Source organism: Taudactylus pleione, unplaced genomic scaffold, assembly GCF_031769625.1.
Source record: "Taudactylus pleione unplaced genomic scaffold, aTauple2 ptg000279l, whole genome shotgun sequence".
Lineage (NCBI taxonomy): Eukaryota > Metazoa > Chordata > Amphibia > Anura > Myobatrachidae > Taudactylus > Taudactylus pleione.
The window spans coordinates 2,640,758-2,655,923 of record NW_028284681.1 but is presented as its reverse complement, the minus strand read 5'-3'; the positions used below and the strand labels follow the sequence as shown (position 1 = coordinate 2,655,923).

The following is a 15,166-nucleotide window of genomic DNA, read 5'->3' as shown; positions in this document are numbered from 1 at the left end:
GGCTCTCGTAGAGGTCTCTCGGATCCTGGTTTGGGCGGAGCGCAATCTTCCGGCCATATCAGCGGTCTTCATCCCGGGAGTGCTAAATTGGGAGGCGGACTTTCTAAGTCGCCACGACGTTCATCCGGGGGAATGCTCCCTGCACCCGGACGTTTTTCAACTGCTGGTGGACAGGTGGGGTCTTCCAGAGATCGACCTCATGGCGTCCCGGCACAACAACAAGTTGCCGGTGTACGGGTCTCGCACAAGAGACGAAGGGGCGTCTCTGGTGGATGCTCTGTCCGTCCGGTGGACGTTCCGGTTCGCATACCTGTTCCCTCCGGTCTCCCTTCTTCCACGGGTAATCCGGAAATTCAAACAGGAAGGAGGGACGCTCCTGTTGATAGCTCCCGCGTGGCCCAGATGGCACTGGTTCTCAGACCTTCAGGGTCTGTCCGTGGACAGTCCTCTGCGTTTGCCGCTACAACCGGACCTTCTGTCTCAGGGTCCTTGTCTTCACCCGGACCTGACTCAGCTGTCTTTGACGGCGTGGCTGTTGAGACGGCCATGCTGAGGTCCCGGGGGTTTTCCAGCTCTGTGGTGTGTACCATGTTTCGAGCTCGGAAACCGTCTTCCGCGAGGATATACCATTGCGTGTGGCATATGTTCTTCCAGTGGTGTCGACCGAGAGGTTATGCACCGCGGGAGTTTCGTCTGTCTCGGATTCTCGCCTTCCTGCAAGCGGGACTAGATCATGGACTTCGCCTTGCTTCTTTGAAGGTACAGGTTTCGGCCCTATCTGTCTGGTTTCACCGTAGTATTGCTACAATCCCGGATGTGCGCACCTTTATGCAAGGTGTTCTCCGCATTCAGCCGCCCTTTGTTCCACCTGTGGCGCCTTGGGATTTGGCTGTGGTCCTGAGGGCTCTCCAAGGACCGCCGTTTGAACCACTGGGCTCAGTGGATCTTAAATGGCTAACAGCTAAGACTGTTTTCCTTCTGGCCATTGCTTCGGCCAGACGTGTTTCTGAGTTAGGGGCTCTTTCTTGTAGACCCCCTTTCTTGGTTTTTCATGGGAACAGGGCAGTGCTCCGCACTCGGCCCGAGTTTCTTCCCAAAGTTGTTTCCCAGTTTCATGTTAACGAGGAAATCGTTGTTCCGGCCTTTAACTCACCGAGTCTTTCCGTGGGTGAGGCCTCTTTGGATGTTGTGCGGGCCTTAAGGACTTGTGTTGACCGCACTTCTTCGTTTAGGAAGTCGGACGCTTTGTTTGTCCTCTATGGCTTCCGTAAAAAGGGTTGGCCTGCTTCAAAGCAAACTTTGGCAGCCTGGATCCGTATGGCTATTTCTGAAGCTTATCTTCATGAAGGCCTACCGGTCCCTCCTTCTCTGAAGGCTCATTCCACTAGGTCTGTGGGTCCTTCGTGGGCAGCTCGACGTGGTGCCTCGGCAGTTCAAATCTGCAAGGCTGCTACGTGGTCCTCTGTCCATACCTTCGTGAGGTATTACAGGTTTGACACCTTTGCCTCTCAGGATGCTTCCTTCGGGCTGCGGATTCTCCTTTCTGCACAGGAGCGTCCCCACCCTTTAAAGGATACTGCTTTGGGACATCCCCAAGGTATCCTGTGGATACCCTATGGACCCTGAAGTAGAAAATATGAGATATGGTAAGAACTTACCCTTGTTATCTCTATTTCTACGAAGTCCATAGGGTTCCACAGGACTCGCGCCCTGTCGCACCTGTGCTGCAGATGGGCTTTGCTCTGGTCACCGGTTTTCCGTCTCCCTCTGGTGAGAATGTGATTCTTGTATGTGTCCAGATCTTTTTTCTCTCTCTTCCTTCTCCTCCTCCGGCCTATGGCTTGATAACTAACTGAGGTGCCTTGGCTCGGGGGCGGGGTATAGGAGGGGGACCCTAGTGCATCCTGGGAGGCTGAAAAGCTTAACTCTATGGTGCCCAGCGACTGACATCACACCTATACCCCAAGGTATCCTGTGGAACCCTATGGACTTCGTAGAAATAGAGATAACAAGGGTAAGTTCTTACCAGATCTCATATTATAATTTTGTTAAGATTTGCAATGTTTTGATTGTATGCACTTTTTTTTTTTATTATTACAGCACCGCTCTCAAGGCCATCATTGGGACCAACTTCAGCACCTTCACTTGATGGCTCATCTACTATTGCAAGCAATCAACCACTTCAGATGACTCAGCAGATGACCTCTGCTACCACAGATGCTCAAACTGTGAGCAACTCTCAACAGGAGCTGCAAGCAAAAATTCTCAGTCTGTTCAATAGTGGAGCTACTGCTAACCCAAACTTACCCAGTGCTACAACAGCTTCAGTCAGTGCCCAAGGCCAGAGCTATGGCATTATGTCACACAGTCAACAACGGCCATCAGGGCAGATGGATGTAACAAGTTTTGGCCCATCTTCACAGAGATCTCAGCCTGTATTGAGCCAACTTCCTAATTCCATTGTACAAGGGGAAGCTATAAGGGGTGTAGCACCCAGACCTGTCCAACCTCCACATATGCAGGGCTTATATGGGCAACTTCCAATTCGTGCTCAAGTTCCTGGCAGTATACCTAGCCAGAGACCCGGAGCATCTACAGGCATAAACTTTGACAACCCTAGTGTGCAGAAGGCTCTGGACACATTGATCCAGAGTGGACCTGCACTTTCTCACTTGGTGAGTCAGACAGCTGGACAGGCTGTTCGCAGTATGCCACCACAGCAACCTTCTATGGGCTCTTACCCCCATCACTATTAGGCTCTAGGCCATAAAGATCTTTGTTGTTTACTTATAGTGAGAATCTACTAGTGCATTTCTTAACATTTGAGGAACGGTTGTATTTTTTTTTTTGTTGTCCTCACCAACTTGTTAATCTGTTTTTATATGAGACCTCACTAAAAAGACTTTAATTTTACTCTGTGCATCTCAGTTCCAACCATTGGTGTGACTTTTTTTTTTTTTCCCCCCAGAAGTATTCTGTGAATTTTTGTTTCACATCCTCCTCTTAGCCACAAAGTAAAAGTTTTGCATTAATTGAATGATTTATTAGTTTATTCCCTTCATGGTCCTGTATGTTAAATTACATAGAATTGTATTCTGTTGGAAAAAATTTTTTAAGTAAAAGATTATTAAAACAAAATAAAAAATGTAAGAACCATTTACTTGAAATTAAATATTTAATTTTTCTGTATTGTGCTAGTGCAATACTGTGTCCAGGCCACCTGGAAAGAAAACTCCCGACATCTTGCAGATTTACATTGAATACTGACAAATTATAGCACCCCATGTACCTCAATGAGTTGTTGGCGCCCTATCTTTTTTTTTTTTTTTTTTGCAGTATATGGGCTTACATAATTTACAAAGAGATATCCAAGCGCTTAAAATGACACTTACTAAATATATATGCAGCGGTAAATAAGAAAAAGGGGAAAATTGCAACCCCACAAAAACCACAAACAGGAAAAACTGCGCTAATATTTAAAGATGCAAATCATTTAATATAAATAATCGAGTCATAAATATAATAAAATAAATGACACAATATATAAAATGACAATTAAATGCAATAAAGAGACAATAATAAAAATGAGAAAAATAAATGAATGGTTGGAATATAGCAATGAAAAAGAAACACTGCGCTTTGAATAGGTTTCCAATAGAATGATTTTCACTGTCAATAAGAGCAGGTAATGTCCCGAATCTTAGGTAGGTGTATAGTGTACACTATATAGTGGCAGTGGACAATTGGAACCAGCGCTCTGTAGGAAATAGATGTTAAAATGTCACAATTGTAATGGGAATATCCATTAATAACAGTGATACCTATATTTAGTAATTTGTATCCATTTAACTTCTGAAAGTGACGTGGCATAGGACTCTGTCCGTTATAGGTGAAGCCGCTATAGCTGTCTGACACCAGGACACTCCGTTTACGTGAATCCCCAGTCAGTAGTAGTCATAAGTCGACGTGTAATAACAGGCCCACATAAATCCGGTGACCGGCTCAATAGCTCTAATATAATCACTGGTACGTGAGAGCCGTCTGTAATGGGATGCCTGGAGGAACACTGCAGATGGAATCCAAAGTGTACAAGGCGCGGCCGTGACTTGTTGGTGCTCCACCAGGTAAACGTGGAGGAAAGTTGAAAGGGGAAAAAAATTGGAAAATCGACGCACTGACCAATAGTAATGAAGTGTAAATATTCAAACATATAACCACTATTCCCTATTCATATCAAGAATTTTACATATCGGGCAGTGGCGGTGTTCACTAGAGTAAAAACCTAGTTGAAGATAGAAGAAGAAAAAGAAACTCTATTTTGTGAGCATTCTTTGTAAATATGAAATAGTTAAAACATAACCTTTAATACAATCCAAGATAATATATCTATGACAAAGGACAAAACTTATAACATATAATATGAATCCACCCACAATACAGTCAGTAGGAAGGTCTATGGATGTATAATCTAGTGGAGTATCCTATCTCATAGAACGGCCCCTTCAAGTCGACATTTAATGAAGTGGGTGGTTAATAGGAATTGATACCTCAGGGGTAAATCACAATCACATAAATCAAAGAAATTATTTTATCATCAAACAAGCGGCGAAAATATAAAGCAGCATAGTTGTCACATAATGCTTTAATAGCACTATTTAAAATCACACCAGTCTGTATAACATGCTTCCTAATTAGAATGAAGTAACGAGGACGGTCAGGGTGAAGATTAGTCCACTTATAATTCTACTTCCCCTCACTTAGCAAAGAGCCATCAATGAGGAGTGAGAGATCATCCAATGGCAGTTAAACCCCTAGAAACAACAGTGTAACCGCAATGTTACTCACTATTTCGCTTCTGCTGTTAAGGGTCTTGCATAATGCATTGGACTCTTAATGAGATTGTCATCAGTTAATAAAGTAGATAGAAAAAGAAGGTGAGTAAACTATCATTGATTTTAATGCTGTTAAACCATAACCACAAATACTACGACAATGATACAATGTGAGTCTCGTCCTGTAATTTTATGTGCAAAGGTCTTGAACTGGTATTACGGATAATATGCTAGTAAATTTAAATCTTTTAATAATAAGGCCCTTCGCAAGAAAACTATACTGGAGGCATAATTATATATTGATAAAATGTCTTATTCCTCATAGTAAACCCGGACTGATGATTCATAAATGCAGATAACCGATGCTAAAAATAGGCTGACACATTGATAAACATATTTGTTTGCTTATGATGGACTTGGACAAAGATCGTGTGCTTGTATTTATCATTTATAATATGCGCACACGCAATTTTTTAAAGGCATAGCATTTACTACCCTTTAATTATAGACAGTTATATAGTAGTAGTGTTGGAGCGGCGGTTGACCTTAAAGAGGTCAACTAAGATACAAATCTGGTAAAACATTGGGTACAATATATATGAAGAGATAAAGCCTCAAATATAGCAAATTCTTGGTAACTGGATACCCTGACACATTGTAACTTTGAATTGTAATTCCGACGTCCTGAACAGGTCCTGCAATGATTAAAACAGTGTACCTCAAAATAATGTCCCAGATATGAAAAGGTATCTCACTTTCAAAATATATAAAATATATATATATATATATATATATTAACAAAATGTACTTTCTATAAGTAGTTGTAACATCTATATAGAGCAATGTTCTGATCCAACCCACTGCATACAATGATATCACACTCTGTGCATGTATAGCAGCCAAGAAACTGTTCATAAACACAATGCCTGAAAATATATATTATGGTCCAGATCATTAAATGTAAACTCTCCAACTAAAGCAACCAATCATGTCCCCAATACCTGAACGGGGCAGTCACCGCACAGCGACTCACCATGTCCACAGCACATGGGACATGCAGTCCCCGGGAAGGAGCAGCAAACAACCAACATAGGTGTATACTGACTGGTGGATGGGGTGTCCTGCATGGCGCCAACGCAGTCACTCTCCCAGCCAGCAAGTACACAAAGGTACCGGAGATAACTGGCAGGAGCGGCAACAATGGCCGGACAGGTACGCATTTCGTCCCGACCTCGGGACTTTTTCAAGCTTGAAAAAGTCCCGAGGTCGGGACGAAACACGTCGCTGTTCCCTATTGTCCTGTTCAACTATTGCCGCCGCTACTACCAGCAACCTCCGCCATTCTTGTGTACCTGTCCGGCCATTGTTGCCGCTGCTGCCAGCTATCTCCGGTACCTTTGTGTACTTGCTGCTTTCCTCCACGTGTACCTGGTGGAGCACCTACAAGTCGCGGCCGCGCCTTGTACAGTTTGGATTCCATCTGCAGTGTTCCTCCAGGCATCCCATTACGGACGGCTCTCACATACCAGTGAGTATATTAGAGCTATTGAGCCGGTCACCGGATTTATGTGGGCCTATTACTACAGGTCGACTTATGACTGCATCTACTACTGACTGGGGATTCAGGTAAACTGAGTGTCCTGGTGTCAGACAGCTATAGCGGCTTCACCTATAACGGACAGAGTCCTATGCCACATCACTTTCAGAAGTTAAATGGATACAAATTACTAAATATAGGTATCACTGTTATTAATAGATATTCCCATTACAATTGTGACATTTTAACATCTATTTCCTACAGAGCGCTGGTTCCAATTGTCCACTGCCACTATATAGTGTACACTATACACCTACCTAAGATTCGGGACATTACCTGCTCTTATTGACAGTGAAAATCATTCTATTGGAAACATTCAATGCGCAGTGTTTCTTTTTCATTGCTATATTCCAACCATTCATTTATTATTTTTCTCATTTTTATTATTGTCTCTTTATTGCATTTAATTGTCATTTTATATAGTGTCATTTATTTTATTATATTTATGACTCCATTGATTATTTATATTAAATGATTTCCATCTTTGTTACATAATTTAGTCTTATAGTTGCAAAATGTGGTGTCCCGTCATGTACAGCTATTAGATTATATATTAATTTCAAAATCTACATGTTATGCAGAAGTTACTAAAATTTATGATACAAGGGCAACATTGAACACAACATTCAAAGGGTGTAAATAAAATTTAAGTTTATTGCATTTTGTGCTGACAGAAGTCTCAAAACAAATTAAATCTGCACATTAAAGCTGTATGAGTAAGTATACTAGCATTCAACCACAAAGAACCACACTGTAAATAACTACACAAAACATAAAACTATTTCTGGAAGATACACAAACAAAAAGCAGCCAGTCTATAGCAGTGTATCATTTGGTTTGGAACAAGATCTGTACATGGATTAAATCTATATACTTTGTTATGAACACTAGTTTAAAGCATTTTATTTACTAGCCACATAAGGAGATAACACTTGTATCACTAGGAAGTACATGAAACATAGAGTGCAGTTGGGGAGTCCTAGATCACGTTTTTTGGGGGACTTTCCAAAACACTATTAAATGTGTGTGTGTAAAATATATATATTATATTTTCACAATGTGAGTTTAAATCAATGGATAACTTGAAGCATTGGGAGTTCATTTTCTTCTAAAGTTACTATGTCAGCCAGATAGCATTCTGGCTTTTCTAGTGCAACTTGTAAATTGGAATTGCTAAGCTGCCACATTAGCAAGTTCAAGTTCATTATTTACTCCCACCCTAAAATTATATAGAACATGCCTATTAGCAGCATAGTAGTACTGGAAGGTTTCAATATAGACATCCTGCCCAGCCCTGTAGCTTCCTGTAAAATAATCTCTGCCAACTCCAGTCTGTACTAGTGGCTGAAGAGGGCCTAGGTCTCCCCACTCTATTTTTTTTTTTTTATTATTATTATTTATTTATTTTTTTAAAGATGATAAAACTGGTACCAAAATATTTATTTTTATTTTTCTCAAAGGTCCCTGATATGTCTGCATAGAAGCAATAATGTATGTGTTCCATCTCTGAGCTACACAAAATGAGTACTAGGTATTAACTGGTTTCCAAGTAAATCCTGGCCTCTTGGTAAGTTGCTCCTCACTACAAAACACCAGTGTGTATGTGTCCCCCTTCCAAATGTATCTGCCATTGTTCAAACCAGTGCATGGTGATTAAAAGCCCTCCCTAGGTTTCCTTGATAGTCCAGATTGGAGTTGGGCAGCTTTTGGAAAATATTTAGAATTTTTTTCCTTATGATGGCATGTTTCCATGTGAAAAAAAAAATTATATGCCTTTGCTTCCAAAGTACTTACACCTTAACATTTCTATTGCAAACTTTATTCCAGATGTAGGTGACCAAGAAAGTTCCTTTTTTCAGTTTTAGTGGTTTACTATTCTCTACTCTAAGGAAACAGCATCTGGAGCAAAAAGAGAGCCAGTTTTTCCACTCTTAGAGGCACTTCAAGGGAGATATAGCAAAACTCATGAGTCACTCTTGTATGTACAAATGTCAAACAGCCTGCTCAACTGGACACCTGTGGTTGCTCCAAAAGGTGTAATTCACAGCTGCCCAAACTACGCCAACTGAAACTTGGCGAGTTGGAATGCTGTTACCGGTCAAGTATAAATTTGCACAAATAACAGCATGCTTTACCAAAAGAAAAGTTCCCCTTAAACAAAATTTGCAGATCATTCATCAACTTGTGCATGCAAGGCTGGTGAAATTCTCATTTCACACAAGGCAAAATGGACAAAACAACATCAAAACACAACTACAGAAGTAGTTCTGGCCTGTCACAACTGCTAATGCTGAGGGTGCTCCTCTAGTCAATGCTCCATAAAATAACATCAAAGTTTTCTTTTTAAAAGTAGAGCAAGATCAGTGTTGGACTTTCCTTCCACATGTCTCTTCATGCTGCAGTTATCTGTTGGAACCATATGTCAGGTTCTCACAAATGGAATACATTTATTACAAATACTACACTTTAACATGAAATCACCAGCAAACAAAAAAAGCAAACCAGTCCTATATAGATTTTAATTTGTACAATATAATTCTGTGAAGTGCTTGAGCTATTAATTATAAATAAGTATTTTAATGTGCTACACATGAAAATTCATAAAATGTTGTCTTACATGCTCACTCTACTTTTAACTAAATTTTAAACATCAGTACTCAGCAGCCTGAATAAATCTCTGTTTATATATTAAAAGGAAAAAAAATATATATATATTATATACAATAGTGGGTGCTGTTCAACACACATTTGCCATGGAACTCACAGCGCTGTTGATATGGCACTTTTAAAACGCATAGGTTATTGGGAGTGCTGATTTAAGATTACACCATTACCTAATATAAAGTGCCTATCGAAAATGAACAACCTATATTATACCTGCACTGACTTGGGTAGATGGTTGACAAAAAAAAAAAATTAGGGTGGGGGTAAATCAATCATGTAACACTGTTCTGGAAGACTGGTTCCCTGGAGATAAATATAATTCTTGACTAGCATATTCTAATTGAAAGGTCATGTTTCAAACTGTATGAACGCTAGCGGCCTATTAATTGTTCTCCAGCACACAATATCACAGATCTTATTGTCACATCAAACAGCAATTGATCCACTCGGTGTTACTAATTCTAAATGTAATGGGGGAATAATGTCATGAGGCTGAGGACAACAGGCAAGCATAGACATCACAGCTAAAATAATGCAGATTAGGATGGTGTGAGATGGGTATTACATAAGCAATCTATTCTAGGCCATGCAATGTAAGATCATGGAAGCAGTTCACAGTCTCTGAAAGGTGCAGTGGTTTCCCTGCCACTAGTCTAAAACAACAAAAACTCTTGCCCCAGTCTGGTCTGTGTGTTTAAAATATTGGTGTATTTACTGCAAAGTTCCTCAAAGGCAAGCCTACAAAAAAAAAAAAAAGGGTTCAGTTAAAAGTAAAAGGCAGATATGTTCTGTTTTTTTTTTTTGTTTGTTTTGTTTTGCATCAGATTATTATTGCAACATGCTCCTCGGCATCAAACGATATCTTTTTTTTTTTTTTTTTTTTAGACAGCCCTTGCTTGATTTCTTACACAGCTGAATGGTCCTTGCACAGCTGTAAATGCTGTATTCGGTCCTCTTTCCCATCACTTGTTCCTCATTTGGGGTGTATTCAGTCCAAATGAACAGTAAGTTTGTATGTAACTTTCTGCTGTTCCCCCAAGTCCTGACAGATCAAATTGCTGAAGCCGAGGAGAAAATAGCGGCAGTCAAGAAAAGGGCATAGAGAGGAACATTTGGAACGGTAAAGCATGCTGGTGAATACTCCCCTCTCTCCCTTATCTTGTCACACCAGTGCCGTAATCAATGAAAGTGATCTTTATCACCAAAGAGTGAAGATGGTGGAAATATCTCCTGTTTTCTGCTTGTACAACCCATGTGTTCTCCAAGTCTGTCAGGGAGAGATTGGTGTAACAGTGGATCTCAGGATGCACAAAAAGGGGACAGTATTGGTAGCATCTTAAGCAGTGCAGCTCAGTTTAAGAAACGTACATAGACTGTATGTAAAGAATTATATATTATCTTCATCAGTGGCACGCTGATGAAGGTATGAGAAACAGTTGCACTTGTGCTGGAATGGAAGATCTGGTGCTGCAGTTCACATGTAAGGGCATTAGAGGGAAATGGTGGAAGCAAGTGAAGTTTCTGAGCACTGACCATATGCCTCCCCACCATCTCTCCTGATCTCCCTCATGCCTTTAGAATATGAAGAGAGGTTCGAAGGCTCCTGCTAAGTGCAGCAAAAACTTCATCCAGGTTCTGATGCTCAAGAATAGATGGTAATGACCTCACGTCCTCCGCCGCGAACCAACATTACCCGGTCCAGATGTTCTGTGAGGACTTCTAAAAATTCCATATCTGGAGACAATTTCTTAAGTACATAACATAATTGAAGAACAAATGGTTAATATAGGAAAAACTATAAGTAAACTTCCCATATGGTGGGATGATTATAAACAAAAGTAACCTGTGCTCAGGCACATTTAAAAAGTATGTGTGGAAAGAATATTAAGTATTATACAAAATATTTCCATACAGATAAGGTTCCTGCACTTAACAGTTTTCATATTCCTGATAACTGATCAGCAAACTGTTCAGCCGTAAATGCCTTATGAAAGGCCTAAAAATTGATATATAGTGTGTGTGTGTATGTGTGTATATATGTATATATATAAGCATACTTTTGGAAAAAGTTTTAGAACACCCCTATTTTCTAGTTAATATTGAAATGTATGCAGTTAAATGTCTCAATTTCCTCTGAAATTAAAGCATACAACAAAGAAATAATTGGAAGTAAAAACAAAGAATAAACAAAATATTTGAATTTTTGATCCAAAGTAGACGCCTTTTGCCATTATAGCCGCTGAACAACACACCTCTTTCTACAATGGAAATCAAATATTGTTCAGGAAGTTCTTCCCAACACTGTTGCAGAAGTAAATGTGTCGCACTTGTAGGTTACTTTGCTTTTCACCCTTCTGTCCAAGTCATATAAAACCAGCTAAGTGGGGTTTAAATCTGTAGAGTTTGTTGCCCATTTCATGATTTTAAGCCTACTGTCTGCTTTTCTTCTTGAAGACATTGTAGTTATGACATAGCCTGAAGGTTTTTTTGGGGCAGCTTCTAAAATCCTCTTTCTGGCATGATTAAGCCCAAAGTTTAATAAGGCAATGCTTTTAATAGTAAAATGTGGGGTGTAGTGAATAAACCACACAAACAAAATTTTGATTCATAGGGCCAAAAGACCTTCCAGTCTTTATAGTCCATTGACGGTGCTTACCTTTGTTCCATTTTCGGGTTATTTATTGGACTTGAATTGCTTCAATTTAAAAAGATAGACTGGGGGTCTTCTAAAACTTTTGAGCGTTTTTTTCTTCAGTTATGCTCTTACAATTTTTTTTGTTAATGTTTTTGAATATAGGGTACTGTGTTCTAAATGTTTCCATGAAATGCAATTAAGTTAATATTTTTCTCACTATTGAGAAAAATAACAGAGCCATTGGGTTTCACTTTATGGGACATATTTAATATGGGAGCGAAAAGTCTGTGCTGGACTTTTCGCTCCACATCGGAGGTTAGAGTGGGGATAAAGTATCGGGTGCGTGCCCGCTTATCCCTGCATTCAATTTAAAAGGAGCGAAAATGGCACCCGGCAAAACTTTGATCTGCGAAAATAAAATGGGAATTTTCGGGAAATGTGCCTGGGACCCCCCTAAAGATGTCCAGACATGGGGGATCGCTATGGGTACTCCCATTTTTGCTTGCTGAAGGAAGTCGGGGTTTGTAATAGCCGCGGCAGGTGCATATTTGCGTCTATGAAGAAGTGGTTTGAAAAATAAGTCCCTAAAGTGTATTTTGAAAATTCTTGAAAAATACACCTGTCGCTACCCCTCCTGAAGTAATTTCGTTATTTAAAAATGTGTTCCCCATATTTTTTTTTTTTTACCCCAAAATTAAATAAATTTTTTTGGGGTGTCCCTATTTTTATTATTTTATTTTTTTTGACACAGTTCATGTTTAGGGACTATTCCCAGGGGTGCAGGCTTTATATATATATATATATTTTTTAAGCCTGCACCCCTAAACCCCAATTCTGTACTTTTTTCGCCATGTAAAACATGGTGAAAACTTATCCCCGTTTTTTTCAAAGACTTCGCACCGGCGAAAAGTAATTGAAATTGAATACGGGGATAATTAAAACAGGCGAAAATTACGTCATCTGACATTTTGCTTCAAATTGAATATGGCCCTGTATCTCTTTCTCAGGTTCAGATTAATCCAGCTATAGACAGCACTGTAAATTAGGTAACAAAAATATGCATTGCCTATTGTTTGCAGCAGAACAGTGAGCAGACACTGAAATCAGGGGTTTTTTTTTTACTAGTCCCGTGAGGAAATCTGAAGGACTACTGGAATACCCAAATAATAGCTAACTATACCAATTAGACCCTGCTCAGTAGCAATGAAAAATTTGTAAGCGAACAAAATTTTAGCAATCCAATATAACTTTTGTAACATTTTCACTGCCAGAAATGTTTGCCTATTTTGCACCTCTGGAGACATACCATTAGTCATGTTTTTGTACTGCAAAACATGGTGACACCCGGTGCAGATAGGATTGTAGCGAGCGCCGGCAAAAACGGGGCATGGCCTCGCAGGTAGGGCGTGGCCCAAACCCCATTTTAGTCACTCCGGGGGCCCTGGAGATGCAGACTGCCCTCGGGGACCAGTCTGTGTGCAGTGCTAACTCCCTCACTGTGTTAGGAGCCGAATGCTGCACGTAATGCTCCAGTGCAGCACCCGTCTCCTGTCACTGAGGAGTCGGCAAAACAATGCTTAGCTACGTTCACATAATTAAGTCAACTCACAAAACATTACTACAGATGAAAGAAAATCTATTTATTTGCAATGTAAATGCAATTCTTTGAGGTATTTCAGTTTGTTTTTATCTTTCTACATAAACAATCATTTGATTAACAAAGCAGAGCAGTTATTTCGCTTATCCATACACACTCCACTTACTAAAAGCGCTTTGGGAATCATCTTTGTACTTTTACTATTCTATCTATAGAGGTTAGGAATTATACCTCTCTTACTTCCCAGACAGCAGCTACACCACACATAACACTAAGGAATTCAGCATTAGTATTCTCCCATTTTTTACATTTTATTGTCCAACTTGTGTTGTTTATTGTTTAAGGGGATACCAAATGTGTGTACTTTATTTAAGTGGCGCTCCAATTCCAGGTGGATGTAGTTATAAATTCTATATCATGGAGGTGTTTTTGCTATGATTTCTTAATCCCAAAGGCAAAATATAGTATAAACGACACTATAATGGAAGTCGCTATTTCAGGTGACTTAAAGGCAGGCAAGCACTGTAACAAAGCAATGAGAAAGGCATGTCAGATGCTTGGTTGCATAGGGAGAGGAATCAGCAGCAGGAAGAAAAAAGTAATAATGCCCCTGTATAGGTCAGTGTTCAGTTCTGGAGGAACTCTCCAGAAAGATATAAGCACATTAGAGACTGTACAAAGAAGGGCAACTAAACTGGTGCATGGCCTACATCACAAAACTTGCCAGGAAAGACAAAGATATGTCAATATGTATAGTTTGGAGCAGAGGGGGAACATGATGGAAACTTTCAAATATATGAAGGGTTTTAACAAGGTACAGGAGGGAGACATTCTTCAAAGGAAGAGAAGTACGAGGACATGCACTGAGACTGGAGGCAGGTATGTTCAAAAGAAATTGGAGGAAAAATGACTTCACGGCAAGGGTTGTGGATACGAGGGGATAGAGGCTAAGACAGTAGAGCAATTTAAACATGCTTGAGATAGATTTAGGGATATCCTTACACATAACTAATGATCAAATAGGGTTTGAGGTTACCACAACGTTAAAAAGAGGCAGACTAGATGGGCCAAGTGGTTCTTATCTGCCGTCAAATTCTATGTTTCTATAGTCATTGACTGTGATTAAGAGCATTAGCTGGAAAGACCCTTGGGGATTGAGTTGTACATTTCACACCTGATGTAGAATTTAATGGGGAATTATCTTTAAACTATTAATCTTACTAATGTGTAAAATTATATGTAATGAACTTCATTATTATGCATTTTGAAAAACACCAGATAGTTGGGTAAGGTCTACATCTATAGATCACAAGTAGACAGGTATTGGAATCTATTTGCATACATCTGAGCCTCCAGTTTTGCTCATTTTTAGCACCTGGCAGATGGGACTGTGGAATGTTCACCTGTTTAAGGTTATCACACAATTTTTTTCCAACCTATTCGATATCTGGGGCTGGGGAATGCACATTTGTCTAATTAATTTTTGATATTCGGCAATGAGGAAAACAAGTTTTGGTACCTGTTAGATATTTGGTACTGAGGAATGTACTCCTGTTTAAGGTTATTACACTTATTTCTTCTTCAGGGTTCATAGGGCTCCACAGGGAGAACTTGGAGTGTATGTGGTGCATGAGGAAACCACGCAGTTAAAGGATGCATCGGTCCATCCTCATACACCCCGAGCTAGCGGCACCTCAGTTTCGTTTGTGCCCGGCCGGAGTCTTGTCACCATTATGGAGTTATGATTTTGTTTATTATATATTTTCCTGTGAGCGGCAGCAGCAGACTGTCCACAGGACGTCTGCGCTGCCGCTCAATCGCCCCTCTGGGCGCCGCAATGC

The 15,166-nt window shown here is 40.1% G+C and overlaps 2 protein-coding genes across 7 annotated transcripts in view; one reads left to right on the top strand and one right to left on the bottom strand.

The window, feature by feature from the left end:
• The window catches only part of NCOA5 (nuclear receptor coactivator 5), an 82,410-nt gene extending 79,265 nt beyond the window's left edge, over positions 1-3,145 (top strand). For all 4 annotated transcript variants that reach the window (XM_088481935.1, XM_088481934.1, XM_088481937.1 and 1 more), the window contains one exon: positions 2,101-3,145. In XM_088481935.1, the coding sequence (XP_088338061.1) occupies positions 2,101-2,756 (656 nt within the window). In that variant the 3' untranslated portion in view covers positions 2,757-3,145. The remainder of the gene's footprint in view (positions 1-2,100) is intronic.
• A 3,918-nt stretch (positions 3,146-7,063) lies between these two features.
• SLC12A5 (solute carrier family 12 member 5) overlaps positions 7,064-15,166 on the bottom strand; it is an 82,179-nt gene continuing 74,076 nt past the window's right edge. For all 3 annotated transcript variants that reach the window (XM_088481931.1, XM_088481932.1, XM_088481933.1), the window contains one exon: positions 7,064-10,827. In XM_088481931.1, coding sequence (XP_088338057.1) covers positions 10,736-10,827 — 92 coding nt within the window. In that variant the 3' untranslated portion in view covers positions 7,064-10,735. The remainder of the gene's footprint in view (positions 10,828-15,166) is intronic.